At 36.1% G+C, this 16,355-nt stretch overlaps 1 protein-coding gene across 3 annotated transcripts in view; it reads right to left on the bottom strand.

Moving 5' to 3' along the window:
• The window catches only part of larp4b (La ribonucleoprotein 4B), an 83,771-nt gene that overhangs the window by 25,377 nt on the left and 42,039 nt on the right, over positions 1–16,355 (bottom strand). For all 3 annotated transcript variants that reach the window (XM_088918301.1, XM_088918302.1, XM_088918300.1), the window contains 5 exons: positions 13,065–13,209; positions 11,790–11,966; positions 7,653–7,734; positions 1,614–1,750; positions 1,078–1,181 (listed from right to left, as the gene is read on the bottom strand). In XM_088918301.1, the coding sequence (XP_088774427.1) occupies positions 1,078–1,181; positions 1,614–1,750; positions 7,653–7,734; positions 11,790–11,966; positions 13,065–13,209 (645 nt within the window). The remainder of the gene's footprint in view (positions 1–1,077; positions 1,182–1,613; positions 1,751–7,652; positions 7,735–11,789; positions 11,967–13,064; positions 13,210–16,355) is intronic.

Raw genomic sequence — 16,355 nt, 5'->3', positions numbered from 1 at the left:
GAATGATTCAACAGACAGTTATTCAAGGGCTGCTGGCTGTGATAAAATCCTAGAAAACATGCAAAAGGCATGAGAATCTTACAGAAACTTTACCACTAAAGCTCAATAGCATAGACCTGGGTCTATGCAAATGCACTCAAAGAAACAAGCAAGAGATATCCAGCACAAGGTACTGTTCAAAATAATTTTCAGAAAACCTGCAATTGCTTTCACTGCAATGAAATGGGACAATTGCTGCATCAGCTGGGAAGAACTAAGGGTATGCTAACATAGCAGTGGTTGCCACTGATTTAGAGTTGCTGTCCAATTACTACACTCGACAAACAAGTCATAGCTACATCACATGTGAACAGCAACAGAGAAATTCTCACTCACTGCAACTAATTTCATTTGCTTAAAAAACAAGACGAAGAACTGAGTCTTGGTTGAGCCCTGCCTTCAGAAATTATGTACATGAGTGGACAGAGATAGTCTGAAGTGCTGAAAGAAGCTGTAGCTAAATACTGCAAAGGATACTACCAGACATTATTGTTCTTTGAGACCAGAATTAAGAGTGATATTTTTTAGCTTCTTGACTTCAAGGTAATTTTGAAGAAATACAAAACCCAGCCAACATAAAGCTCTTGACACCCAAAACAACTAAGAACCTCATATCTTAAGATTGTAACATACAGATATTTAATTACGCTTGTAATGCCAGAAAATTCAATGTAAAAGATAAACTATAACAAAAATCTATAATATACTGCACAGAAATATAGTCTGTATCTAAGAGTGAAGAGCTATTAATGAATCTCACTAAAAAATACACCTTTTCGAATGTATTTGTAGTGAGTTGATAAAAGAGATCTTTACATAGCAATGCATGTTACTGTATGTATGAACTTTGATAAAGAAAAACAAGCATACATTTAGAAATTTACTAGCAGATACAGACTTGAAAATTGAGAGCTAAAGAAATGGGACATGACTATTTTGTGAAACAGCAAAAAAAAATGCATATAAGCTTGAAAACCTCTGATATTCCAGTTTGTTTAAAAAAAACAGGGTTGAAAAACACTGTAAAAATGAACTTACTTCCAGTGGAGTGGACTCGGGGACTTCTCGAAGAATAACAATGCAGCGATTCTGGTTTGGTCTGACCTTTTCACCTTTTTCATCCACTTGAACTAGAGGCAAGGCTACAAAAAATCATAATGTCAGTGATTCACAGCACTACCACATACCATTATGCAATCGCACTGTAGGACATAATGTGTTTTTGTACGACATTTAAACTCTTGCATGTAAAAGTCTCCAAAGATTTAATCTTTACACACAGTGTAATGTTAACAAATAAATGAAATAATGCTCCTGTTCACACAGAAACCATAATTATTTCTGAAAGACCTTTTGTATTATTTATCATAATCAAAAATGAAAAACTAAATATTTCAATGTACACTGTATACAATGCTTTACGTTTATGCAATTAATACTTTTTCCTACACAATTTAAATTTGCTTTACTATATAAATATCAAGTACACAAAAAAGTAGCTGTAAAGGTTTTGAATCAATGATTTTCAGAAATCTTTTAAAATGCTTAATGACAAGGAAAAAAACTAAACTTACATCTCAAGACATCGACAATTAAATCCATATCAGTGCTGAGTTTCTTGACATGGTCGAGGTTTGCTACAGTCATTATTGGCACGTACTGGTCACTGTCCATTTGAGAGATTAGGTACATGTCACTAGCAAGGTTTTCACTAAAATCAAAAGAAAAACAGAATTCATGACACTCCCTACAAGCCTTGCCTAAGCCTCCCACCAACAAATTCTTTGTAGTTAAGAAATAAAGTGTGCATTTAGCAAACAACTCCCACATAAACCAAAGAACTAATGAATGAGTATTGTGTTCCAGCCTGATGTTGCAGTTCGCATATCCCATAGATCAGATTTTTCCTAAGACATTTACAACTTGCCAAATAGAGTGGATAGAAGCAAATTAATACCCAACTGTTTGTGTACAAGTACTCCAATACACATCATTAGCACTGTCAGGACCATAAGCAAGCACCATAAGAAAGGCATATTTTTTATCTTGTAAGTGTATAACAAGAATCAAAAATGGAAACTGGGATTAACAGGTTATATAAGGGAGATATATATAGACTAGACTATAAAGCAAGTTTGCACGAATAAGTACAGCTCATTATGAAAAATGTTAACACTAATTAATTTATTGCTCAGAACATTAATATGTGGTATTTGAGCTCATACAAAGATTGACATCTTGTTTTCCTTCTCACAAAGAATGATGGACTGTGGAATACTGTTCCAAATATTCCATAGCACTCAAATTCCAAAGAGATTTTCACTCTGTTTGGCTGTAAGCCTAGGGTCATGCTAAAAGATGAGTCTCATTCTGTAGGGATTCATTCCTGAGGGAATGGCATGGTGAATCACAATCTGCCTAAATCTGTTGGCAGTCAGGATACCTTGAATTTTAAGCAAAACCTTGTAATGACCAAACCCTGTACTTTACTATTTATATACACTGTTATGACCCTATCCAGCCTGTATTAAAACAGACCTTTTTTATTTTATATCATGTTATACTTGCATTATGTGCTAGATATTTAGTACTGTTTTAGTCATTATATTAACAAACAATGTAGTTCTGGAATTAGTCCTGAGAAGAGGAACCAGATACATCACTGAACTTAAAGGAACCTTTTATACTGACACTGAACTGTTTCAGTACTCAGAGAAGGAGAACTATGAAGGGAAGTGACTAAAGCAAGTAAAATCATTAATGACCCTGAGCAAAGCCAATCCAACAAACGTTTTTAGAATCAACAGTGAAACATCAATTAAAAGTCAAAAGTGGAAATTAAAGACAAGTGCATTTAAAACCAAGAAATGCAGGTACTTTGTTATACAAATGTTGAAGGAATCTATAATAAACTACCCAACCATGTTGTCAAAGCTTATATCCTGGCTAATCCTGGCTTTCAAAAAAGATGAATGGATGATATCTTCATATTAATTAATAACACCAAATGAGCTGGATGGAGTAAGCAAACTCATGTTCTTTGTAACCTCCCACACTGTTAATAGGATAGCAAAAGAAAAAATTGCCTTACTACAGGTACAGCAATCACACTTCTGCTTTCTTTTTAGAGCTGCTCTATTGCAGCTTTTCAGATATTGATTTCACAACACATCACAAATATCTACTAACATTTAGTAATAAGGTCATGAGCAATAGGAAAGGTAAAAAGACTTTGCTTCCAATGCTAATAAATGATTTTCCCCAAAGTACAACTATTATTTTTGGCACTTAATTCTCTATACATTTTCCTTATTAAGGCTAGTGCTGCTAATTTGGTGATTTAATAACACGTCGCGAGATTCTTCCATACAGACAACATTCTAAGATTGTCACTCTAAACGCAGGTTGAGTCTTTTTTGTGCAAGAGAATACAGAACAGACTGCTCATTTAGCTCTGGAGAACCACACTATAACTAAAGCATAGTACCTACTTTTAAACACTTCCATTTTGTATAAACCTGTATAAAAGCACACTTGCAATGGCTAACCATACATCAGCACAACCTCCTCTTCTACTGCACCTGAAAATGTGCTGATTCTAACTGTTACACTGACTTTTGCAAAACAGATATCAACTATATGCAATAATTATTATATGCAATTATATACGGTCCCTGTGGAAACACCTGCCTCAAACGACAGAACTGGTCCATCAAGTGCTGAATTGGTGGGTTGCAGGAAAAAGTTGAAGTAAAATTATTTCGACTTCCAAAAAATGAATCTTGAGGCTCCAAGTTGAAAGTGTGAATTCCAGACACACTTTTTGTCTAAAGGCAAATTCAGCTGTGCAGTGCAGGTTATAATAAAGTAAGGTCGGCATTTCCAGCATAATTTGAAATACAGTTTGACTCCAGGTAAACAGTAGGAAGCCCAGCTGGCAGCAGAAACCGAAATGTTCTCTACTGAAATTAAATTAGGTGTGGCAGACAGGGTGAGAAAAGGGGAAACTCGAACATTTTCAAAGGACACTGATTACACAGTCTTTAGTGGGCCTGGCTTAAAGAGAGAGTTTCACAGCAAGACTCCAAATGCAGCTGTTAAAGAAATAAAAAGGCAAGGCACTGAAGATATTGTACCACACTAGAATTCCCTGTTGACAATTCTGTAGAAATCATGTCAATGAAACAGTGTAACTCAATATTGGTATTACAAGCACAGGAAAAGTAACTGGCAGTTAGGAGATGAGTCCTGAGTTCAAGCAAGGAGTGGTTATTACTTTAAGAAGAGGCATTAGGTGGGTTTCTATTCATGAGGAAATAAACTCTTCAGATCATGAATCGGGATAAAGCTTTATATTTTTAAGTAGTACTGTGCATTTCTTGCAAAAGGAAAAACAGCTCATAATTAGTACCTCTCGCATTTGCTCCTCTTTTAAGACGACTACACAAACTGGCAATTTCAGCTGCCTTTGTGATCTTTTCATGAATTACCAGGCTTGCTCTCTCATTGTCGTCTATTTTTACACCACGAGAAATTTTGCATTAAACACTGGACTCCTAACTTTAAGGGTTTATGCTAATTTATTTGAACCCGCTTAACCATCTGAAACATTACTAACATAAAATGGATTTGTCTTTGAAAACAATATGGCTGCTAATAAGTTAGCAAATATTCGCAGAAAATTGGAGATTACGCATTCTACCCCATCTGTTTTTCCTCCTTAAATGCATTTATGCCACTTTAAGAAACTTCTGTGATATGAGGCACCATTTTATAATACATACACCTATCATTCACATTCTAAATGAACATGAGATTCTCTAACCTCAAGTCAGACTAAGAAAATATTTGATTTTTACGTAATTTTAAGTAAAAATGACAATTCTATGAATTGTAATAAACATAAAAGAAAACCAACAGATTTTTACACTGATTTTGGTATTTAAACACTTGAAACTAGAACAATCTGTTTAGAAGTATTTTTAAAAAATAACTAAAAAGTATTTAAGTAGAAATAGGCAGTATCACAAAAACGTACAATCGAGTATTGAAGCTCTTGGATTCTGTTATATATACTTTACAACATGATAAAAACTAACTTAGAATTAGTGAAAAAATGATGTAGGTCATACTTTATATGAAGTGGGATTGGGATAATAGACATACAAATTTGTTTTTAGTGAAAACTACGAAAAATGGCCAAAAATAAGAACAAAAACTGGTCTACAAGAAATAGAAACCTAAATGGAGGAGAAAAGGAAATCAATTTCTTTCATTTTACTATCCTTCCATGGATTTTTTTTTCGAAAACCTACAACTCGATGACTTGCTAAATGTCAAATAATTGTTTTTTATGCAAGTTCTCCATAGACAATGAGAGCGCAGAAAAGCCTTAAGTGCAGAGTCAACCAACCGATCGATCGATCGATCGATCAACCAATCAGGGAGGGCCACCCACTGCTCACATCATGGGTTTGTGCCACGGTCATTTTTGCCAATATTTCAAAACAAAACTAAGAAATAAGAGTCACTCTGCAAAATAAGCTTCGTTAAAAAAGGGTTTTTTTTGTTCATCTCATTTTTTTCAGTCAATTGAATTACACAAAACAATGCTATGTCGTCTATTATCTCCCTTTCCATTTAATTCTACACATTCACCACCAATGAATAAGAACATGTGTCCATGTCACATGCATCAATTTAACACAACTGTAGTTACCACATTGCTTATAATTTCATGGCAGTATGCAGGGAGACAGCACCAATTTTGTTTTTCTTAACCTTATATTTAATCCTCATAATACTACCAGACATTAGGGCAGAGTTCTAGGGTAAGCTTTTTAGTATCACTTTCTATGATATTTTGGGAAAACAGTTTAAAAAGCAACTGCACTGTTTATAGTGCCTTTAACTGCTGATGTACAAACCGAGGTCCCTATGTTCACCCCCTCAAACTCTGAAAATAGACCTAAGGAAATAAGCAATCTAGCGTTAGCACTGACTATCTGAAGGACTCCTGTGGTCCTGGAGCCACTTTACTTGCTGTGAAGACCTGTTTTCACTAACGGGTGGACAAAAAATGGAAACACCAACATAAATTCACTTAATAGGGTGCTGGACCATCACACGCTGCCAGTTTGGCTTGTACGTGCATAGAGTCTACCATCTTCCACTCTACCAGGTAGATGGAGGTAGAACAAACTGTCTCAGGTGCTCCCGGTTATATCATAAATGCCCAGCTGAGTTAAGGACTGGTGACTAAGAAGGCCATGACATTAATAATTATTATTTTATAAATAAAATAAGTGTCTAGCTTATTATTGGGTGACCACTCATGCTCTGTGGAAGGGGGCACTGTTATTCTTGAAGACATCCCCTCCAGCCAGGAAAAAGCTGCAGTACCCAAGTACAGTGATATTGTCTTTTAAGGGAATGAGTGTACCTAAACCATGCAGGGAAAATGTGCCTCACAACATTTTAGAACCTCCAGAACCCCTTCACTGTAAGAATCAAGCACTGAGGGCTGTAGGGCTTTTTAGGATGGCTCCATAAGTATGCTTTCTTATTTAATCGAGAGCATGGTGAATGATTTCTCTTTCCAGATCACATTTCTGAAACTTGGATGTAGGAGCTGATGTTTAACAACCTCTCCACAATAAAAGGGGTCACACAAAGGCACCTTTCTTCTATAGCACATTCTCCATATCTTTTATTGAACAGCTGGAGACAGAGTCAGGATAGTGATATCAGGAAACTACAAGTCGTAATCTGGTACTAAGGTCCCTGTGACACATCGAGCACCTGGGTTGAGGCAGAAGCATATTTCAGCAGCTATAACTAAGACTGAGCAGTGCTTTAAAGGTTTTGCTCTGCTTGCTCCTTTTCGGTAACGTACAAGCATTAATTACTATTTGGGGAACTGGAACATGAGGAAACTCCTGGACTGCTCATACAACAACAGTCCTGTATGCTGCACTGCATTTGTGGCACAAGAACTCCAGAGATAAGACATTAACATTGCTGCAGTGAAATCTGACAAGGGCAACTTATGGATCGTGAAGGTAACACTTGGGTTTGGGTACAGAACAGTAATCCTGTTGCATCCATGACATCACTTTTATTGATGATGTCCACTGGTACGGTCAGTGAATATCTCTAAACTGTGAGAGCAATTGACTATGTAAATAAAAACCAAAAGGAATTCACTATAGAGTAACTGGAACCACAATTGCTTTTGTTTCTGGCCAACTAGCAATTTCCACTTTAATACAAGTGGTTACATCAGCAGGTCAGCCTGTAATGTACTCATGATTAGGCTTTGACAGCTTGAACTAAGATCAAAGAAAACTGAATTGTTTCTATCATATCAATGATATGAGAAACTTTGTAACAAAGTCTTGGTTCACTGTAAAAGTTTTTTTTTAGCTGTACACCTTTCAAAACCTCCTAATTAAAAATGCAGTAGAGATGGAGAAACAGAAATTAAAACAATCTGAAAAAAAAAATTACAAGCGACAGCAGTGCAGTCATGCACTTGATTAATTTTGCCAAATGAAGAGTAATCAAAAATTACCCTACGGTGTTTTAAGAAACTGACAAAACAGACTACTTGCCGAGACAAGCAGAACTCCAAAGTCTTTTTCAGATGTTCTCGAAGATCCTCCTGACTGTCTGTCTGAAGCAGCTCATTTCCACCTGAAAACAAGAACACTTCTTTGGTGAGATTTAATATTGCATTATTAAGGTTTCACTGTGCTTTTTCCAGACAAATTCAGTAAGGACCATGAACAAAATACGATTAGAAATCAATTTTTGCTGCTTTTGCCTGTACGACAAAGTCAGTATACGCGTCTACTGCATGAACAGGAGAATAATTATTTATTTAAACAGGAGAATGAAATGCAGAAGAACAAACAAAAGGCCAAGAAAAACTCCTTAAGGGCTTGCAGACAAGATCTATGAACCTGCTTTCTCAAGATTTGGACTAAACCATCTCAGAGAACAAAAGAAATCACGTAGGATTTGTAAGGCTTAAGAGCAAGAGAAGTCCAAACCCTTCACTCTGCAAGGTTTTGGCACAGTCACCTTATTTCTTTGATTCAGCTCAACTGAAGGAGGTGGCAGTAGCAAAGAAATACAATGGAATGGATTAAAGGGGACTATTTGAGAATCCCTGGAATAAGGAGACCAGGAAAAGGACTCAGAACCTAGGCTAAACAACTAAGCCATTAAATACATTTTTAAAAAAGGCATTAGAGTACAAACGGATTTACAATACAACTTTTTTTCCAGACACTTAAAAAATATTTCTGGCAGTTTTAATGTTACATTTTTTTCTCTCACTGTCTAGCTTTCATATACTGTATTGAAAGTCTGCAAAACAATCATACACTTCACATGTATAAGTTGAGATGCACAGTTTTTTACATTCAATTTTTTTTAAAAAGTGAATACTTTGAAACAAATCCAAAAACAATGTCAAGTTAAAATCTTTAAAAAAATCAATCTTCAAAATTGAATAAAGGAAAGCAGTTAAAAAACAATCAAATCTTCATTCATAAAAAAACAAAAGAAGCTCTCAAAAGTATGGCACATTAGCTTTCGCATGTTGTTGTATTTTTCAAGGAAGACTATTGTAGGACTTAAAGTAACCCAAAAGCCACAATGCTTGCTGAATTTTAACATACTGCTACTGAAGATAAGATTCACAAACCAGAAATTTTCAATAGTAGCGCTTGAATCATAAGGTTCTCCCTTACCAAGGTTCTTATACATGAACCGTTTGCAAATCTCTATACATTTGAGACCTAATATCAAAAACCCTATATAAATGAATACATACTAGCACTTTGTACTTCCACAGAATCCAGGTAAAATTTTGCCAGCTTACATCAGGCATACACAATATCTAAAACATGGATAAACAGCAGCTATATGTATAAAGTCTCCATGTAGAATGTTTAAAAAAACACAAGCGTCTCAAGAGGGGGACAATCCTAAATTGAAAATATTTCTAGAGAACGATACCACTAATTGTAAGGAAGACATTGCTCAGAATACTTCTCTATTCATATATCTTTCCTCCTAACTTTCTATATTTCTATTCATAAAAAAAGATTTCAATTTTTTTCCTTATCTATATAATCAACTATAATAACATTCACATATATTTTAATTTAGAAAAGAGTATACATGAATTCTGTGCTATTACAAGTATCTTTCTTGATTAAACACAGCCAATCTGATAGCAATCTGGAGGCTTGTGAGGGAAAGCCAAAGCCAATTCAAGGTGACATTGTTCTATACCCACTTCTAAACATTAAATTATGGCAGAAACAGAGACAATGTGTATGGTGCAAAAGCAAGCATTCTAGAGTTTTACTCAAATCTGCATAACATTTCAAGATTGAAGATTTTACCCATCAGTGGTACAATCTAACAGGGTGAATAAGAAAACAAAATACTGCAGATTAACAGGTTATTTTCTTTGCTCATTGTTGACATGTGGCAATTTATTCAACACCATTAACTGTGTGTAAATATTTTATGTGCCTCTAAGATCAAATACTGAGATTCACCACAGTTCTAGCACATCTGCACAATTCAGCGTAGTTATCAATCACATTTAAAGGAAGCAGTGACAATGTTCCTTTTGATGACCTATACTTCTGCAAGATTACCCTTTCCTTGAAATTAACACATCCTCATAGCTTGCAACATATTCAATAACTTGACGGACTGAGTAGTATCTATAAGAACTTTTACATAGTTTAGTTTTACAATAGTTTTTTTTTTTTACTGCTGAATTTGAATTGTAGCTAGCCATTTAAACTGGGCACTGGACTAGGCATGCAAAAATCATTCATGAAGAGGGTCTAGGCTTTCAAAGGCAAATACAGTTTCCTTCCCAGAAGCACTGCAATACCTAGGTTTTTGAAGGCAAATAATACCTAAACTTACAGGCAAACCACTACATACATGCAGCAATTTTCAACTGAGAAGCCACACTTCTCATAAACAGGCCACACATTAAACAGAGCAGGGGCATTGAAATAGCCATTAGTTATAGATAAGGAAACATCTTTAAAAGTACACCCCAAACTCTAGTGACAAGTCTTGACTCCAGCTAACATGTCAAAGGCAAATCTGCTATATCCAAGCTGAACAACGCAGCTGGGCCTAGATGAGTTTCAGGAAAAGTCATCCTGAAATGTCTCAAAGAGGATGTTATATGCAATCCAAATACTCATTTCACATAAGGAGACAATTTCCTCATTATTTTCCATGAAATTGGACAGACGTAGGAAGGTATGGTGACAACTTTCTGACACTCTCTCCCCCTACGTGCAGATATATATTGATCAATTCATCTCAAGATGGCACCCCGTTTCCCCTGAATTCCTAAATTCAATTCAGTAGGAGAGAATAAATCTATAAAATATGCCAATAAAGGCAGAGTGGGTTTCTCATAGACCATCAATTGTATTACTGTAGGTAGTTTTGTTGTTTTTCCTGGTTTTATAAATAATTCTCCTTTCCATTTTAGGTGAGCTTCAGCAAATATGTTATTTGAGAAAATTCTGTTTTTGCAAAGCTGGAAGAAAAAAGATTGTAAAGTAACTGTTAAATTTTAATTCCATTAACAGTCATACCCAAACATGAAGCATTAGCTTTTTATGGAATTATGGAATAATGAGGGAGAATTTATAACCGCTCCACACTGATGAAATTTAAAATTCAATCTGAACTACTAAAGACCAACATTCAACAACACAAGAGCAGAGATGGCTGTAAAAAGAGAAAATAAGTTTAAATATGCACATGTGCACCGTATTGAGACCAGATTTAGGATAAATGTAACACTGTAAGAAAGTCTATAATATGACTGCAGGTGTAAAATGTCAAATGGCATACCCCTGAAATTCATTTTTTGCTCTTCTTAATAAAAGCTAGACTATTACACACTAATGGGCTAGTTTTCATATTTGCGCAAACTATGCCCATCACTTACAATACATTACATCCACAGTACTTAATGTTCTTACCTGTACAGGAAAGGTCAGAGCCGACTATTTTCTTAGGAGGCTCAGGTCCTTTGGTGTGTGTGCAACACTGCTACACAATTTTTATGAATCAGTGGTGGCAGCGGCCATCTTCTACGCTGCTGTGTGCTGGGGCAGCAGCATCATGACAAGAGATGCAAATAGGCTCAATTAACTTATAAAGAAGGCTGGCTCTGTGTTGGGGCTGAGCCTTGACCCCCTGGAGGTGGTGGCTCAGAGGAGAATGCTGACCAAGCTCACAGCCATCATGAACAACACCTCTCATCTGCTTCATGGGACTGTTACTGGGCAGCGGAGCACTTTTAGTAACAGACTGCTCCAGCTACGGTGTTCAAGGGAACGTTTCCGCAGGTCTTTCCTCCCGGCGGCTGTCAGGATGTATAACGCTGCCCTAGGCTAGGACTGTTAGTCCTTCATTTGCTCGTCTATGGACAGCATGTTGCTCCATTGTACTTTTTGGACAATCAATCTGTATAAACCTATGCAAATTTTGCACATATTTTATTGTTTTTACAGTGACTATGATCATCATATTTTGCACACACCTATGTATTTAATTTTATTTATTGTATATTCATTTTGTATAACATTTCGTCTATTCTGATGTCTGTTTTTGCTTGTCTTGGGCTGGACTGCTGTAACACATCAATTTCCCTACGGGATCAATAAAGTCTTATCTTATCCTACCTGTTCGACTTGGTTCATGGATAGATTCAAACTCTGCATACACAGTGTCCGAACATTCCAGCGTCACAGCATTCATATCTGCTTGTTCTGTTAACGCTGTTGGAGGAAGCTCATCTGGATCAGGTAACAGGGGCTCCTGATGATACTGCTTGTTTTTGTCACTGTTGGCTTCATAGCCTAAAAATGTTTCGAAAAACAAAAATTTAAAATAAACAGGAACAAACACAATCAGGTGCCTCTGCCTTCCAGAAAGCTGTCTGGCTGGCTTCCTGGTTTCTTTGAACTGGTCTAGTAATTGCTGAAGCAGAACATTTTTTTAAGGCAACTTCTCTCCCTTTAACAGGCGATCTTCATCACTCTTCAGGTATGTGTGTATTTTATGTCATCCTTGCATTAATTACAAAGTAATTCTATAAGACTTACATTGACAAATCTTACAATTAAGTACACATAACATTGTGTGCACATATAATGATAAATTAATATAATATGACGAATGACAGAAGATCTATCTGAAACAAACAAGTTTGTTCATTATCAGGGATTTGTAATAGGACAGAAATGATAAAAATTAAATATTTCTGCCCAGTGCTGTGCATGTACAAAATACTGGTTTTACTTAATAAAACTCTTAAGGAATAAGGTCAGATAAAAGATAGATCCAATATTAGCAAACGTCTGTGCCCTTTATTTGACCAAGACTTCCTCATACAAAGTTATCTCAGGTGTTCTGACAATACAGGGAAAGAGCTTGCTTTTCTCTTGCCATGCTGCTTAAACACCACAAGGCACTTCATACCGTCAAGACAATAAAGAGTCCGACAAGTCATTGGTCTTATGCCTAAACAAAAGGCAATGAAGAAATTAAGATTTAATCTTTAATCTCAGGGTGGAATAGACCGATAAATGGAAATCTCAGATGGCAGAGCATAAAGAACAATGGGCTAATAAAGATAATGGAAACGTAATAATGCAACAAGCACTAGAGCTAATTATTTGTCATATAGATAAAGAGATGCATTTTTAACATTCACAATTAGGTTTTCTTATGCTAGCGCCATGAATTATCTGGTGTCATAATGAGTGAAATTAAAAGATTCAAAGTCAGAGAAGGATGTTGAACAATGAGTTCAATGTCTTTGTGGAGGCTTGCTCAGGAGAGACCCACAGGAAACATCAGTAGAATAGTAATCGTGTCATTTTATATTCATAAACTATTATCGGAGAAAGATTCCAACAATTTTAGTAATAACAGGAAAAAGAAAAAGATATTACCTTCGGGACAAGGGTCTTCGGAAATCTCAGAGGTGTCTTTCCAGGACTTGTGAGCACTATTGGTCGAGCCGGTGGCTTCCAAGTTAAGCACGTGATTTGCCCATACTTTTGCATTTGGGTTAAGGTCGGAGACCTTCGCAGATTCCTGCAAAAAATTAAAATTATTTTTCAGTTACTTCTCTTTTTTGCAATAATTTATCAGCTACTGTCCGAGGACCTTCTGTTTCAAAAGATGTACATAAATTCTGAAGTTTAACTTCTTTTAACATTAACTAAAAAAAGTGCATCACTTTGCCGAGTATTTTTTTTTAATTTGTGTTAAGATGAAAATGAGTTATAAATAACAGCTAATTTGCTTATTTAGTTTTTGATAGTGGCTTGCCAACAAGTTTCAGAAACACGTTTGCATGAAACTCTCCCACTTCTCACAGTTTTTCGGCAGATTTGAGCCTATAAATCGCATTCAGGAGATGCCTTGGCCATTTCTAAGGCTGTAGACCTTAGTGGAACTTAGTCAATGGTCCCAGGGTTACGAATGCCACCACACACCATCTAGGGCGGATCTATTAAAAAAAAACACTGACGGGCATGGATTGTTGCTACAAAACATCATTCATTATTGTGCTTTTTAAGCATGATCACTTTAATCACCAGATTCAAAATACAAACTGTTGCACAACAGGAACAAAACTATGGTCTAAAGGATTGAGTCCAACTGGTCAAACACAACATTTTTAAACACAAGTATCTGGTCACCTAGTTTGACTAAATACAGAGCCCACCAAAAGTATTGGGGTAGTACAGTCTAAACCTAAGAATTACACTATAAACTCTAATCATTTCTCATAAAAAACATTACTGATACCAACAACCACTATGCATTTATTTTATAGGCAAAATTTAAATATCAATTCAGTTCTGCCCTCAAGGGAATCAACTTGATATTAATGAATCTCAGTTTTGAAGGAGGAAAATTATTGGGACCTTTGGCTGACAGGTGGCACTTGCTGGCCAGGTGTTTGTTGTTGAGTTACTGAACACTAATAAAAGTATTGTGAAAATCCCATCAACTTACTTTGATATCAGTGTTTGGAATTTGTACCCTGACAGTCAAAACCAAATTCAAAGATCCTTCGTTTAAAGCAAAATAGGAAACAAAGAAGAAAAACCATCAATAATCTCAATCACAGCTCAGACATTGAGCATCCCGAAATCAAAAAATGTTTGGAGTTAACCAATGAAAATACTAGCAGACTTACCAATCAGACAAAACTGATAGAAATTCTAAGCTTTCGAGGACAACCCCATAACAACTTTCAGTAAATCAAAATGCACATTTCAAAGAAAACAGGCAAAGCAAAATTGATATATAACACATAGGTTATATAGCAATATTTAAGCCTCTCATCAGCACCAAAAATTGATCATTCAGATTCAAATATGCATGGAAGTGCAAAGTTCTACAGACAGTTGATACTAAGATAATTTTCAACCTATCACTTTGATATGGTTTATGAAGAAAGAGATGCACCTTATCTCTGAAGCATGGTATAGGGAACACAAAGAGCTTACTCATCTTTACTGATGGGGTTCCCTAATGATGGCAGCAGCAGAATGAAATCCGAAGTTTACAGAAACATTTTACCTGCTTAAGTAGAAGGCAATCACATTTGGAACTTGTTCACTAGGATAAAACCACCTAGCCATGTTCAGAATGTTATTAATCACTGTAGTTAATTATAATTTGGTTGCTTGCAGCATCTTTTTTCTTGTTGAGCACAGCATCCTTTATTATTCTGAATGTGCTGCATTGCAACTCTAACATTTATGATGACTTCAAAGGCACTTGACGCGTTATGGTTTTGATATTCTGTTTCAGGCTGCCTGTAACACGTGGGATCCAAAGTATACATGTATAAAGTAAGACTGCTAACTGACATGCCACAAGGTTTAAGTTACAAACTCCCAAAATAAACTTAACTCACTACAAGGACAGCTGGCAAAAATAACAAAATACAGCCCAGTTGTCTTCTTCCCAAAAAGGTTTCCCAGCAATATAAAGTTCCACTATATATAGGAATTCCTAAATTTCTAACCACATAACCTTAACATAATACAGGAAACACTGCGAGCACTGTAAAATGTATTTTAATTGTGTTTATTCTCAACTTGAGATCCTACATGTGTTACAAGTTACAGGGTACATTATATTGCTGTTTTACTTTGATGTTATTGTTACTGTCACCAAAAATACTGGAACAAACCACACCAAAGGGATTAAGCAGACAGAATGTGGTAAAGGGCCAAAGGTCAAGGGTCAGAAGCAAAGGCAATCATACAACCAGTTCTTGGCAGTTCTTGCAAGTATGGTATATGAAACGGAGGTGACAGGATGTCAGCATTGAATGGCAGCTGAGTTTCGCACTGCATACAGGGACTTTACAGATCCCAATGATCACTTTGGGGAACATTGCACAGAAGTGGAAGACTGTGATGAATGAGCAAAACTGAATCCAGACCAGAAAGCCTAAAAATATCACATAGATCAGTGAAAGGTTTGGTGAAATAAAACTACAGAATGGTCCTTAAATCCATTAACAAGTACGTCCCACTGTGTGCAGGGAAGTGCATAGTCACATATACCACAATTTAAAACAAGGCCTACAGGGAACCTTTGTCCACAACCAAATTAGGAAAAACTGCTTGGGGAAATGTTTGGTGTGTGTAATTCTGTTGATATTGTTTCTGAATTGGTCACAGGGGTGTATGGATAACAGAAATCAGTCTAAAAATGATTTATAACAGAAGAATGGATGTCTTCATGTCACAAGAGCACGGTTGTGTCCAATTGATTTGAAACACTGTGCTCCCACTCTGCCCAATCTAGAAACACAATGCCGCTTCAGCATCCAGAAGTAGTCCTGGCTTAGTACAAAAAACAGGAAAACAATTAAAAATAATGTGCTGTAACCTGTAGTTTCTAAACTCAGCTCATTCAATCTTTTCTCCGCTCCCTGTATGTGGACAATGATGAGCCTACAAAACCTCCTATAACCTTATCAAAAACAGTGCCATTTTGTATCTAGAATGTACAGTCTACTAGATGCATCCAATTCTTTGCACTTGTCTATATTAAATTTTATTTACCTCATGTCTGCTCACCACTATAGTGGTGGTACTATAGTGATGCCGTTGCAGTTTCCTACGTGTTTGCTAATGCACTTATTTTTAAGTCATCTACACATCTAAAAGGTTTGCTGACACTACAGTACATTCAATTGGATGAAAAAA

This window comes from Atractosteus spatula, chromosome 6 (genome assembly GCF_055471065.1).
Source record: "Atractosteus spatula isolate fAtrSpa1 chromosome 6, fAtrSpa1.hap1, whole genome shotgun sequence".
Taxonomy (NCBI): domain Eukaryota; kingdom Metazoa; phylum Chordata; class Actinopteri; order Semionotiformes; family Lepisosteidae; genus Atractosteus; species Atractosteus spatula.
The sequence above is the reverse complement of the archived record's forward strand: the minus strand, read 5'-3'. Positions and strand labels throughout refer to the sequence as shown.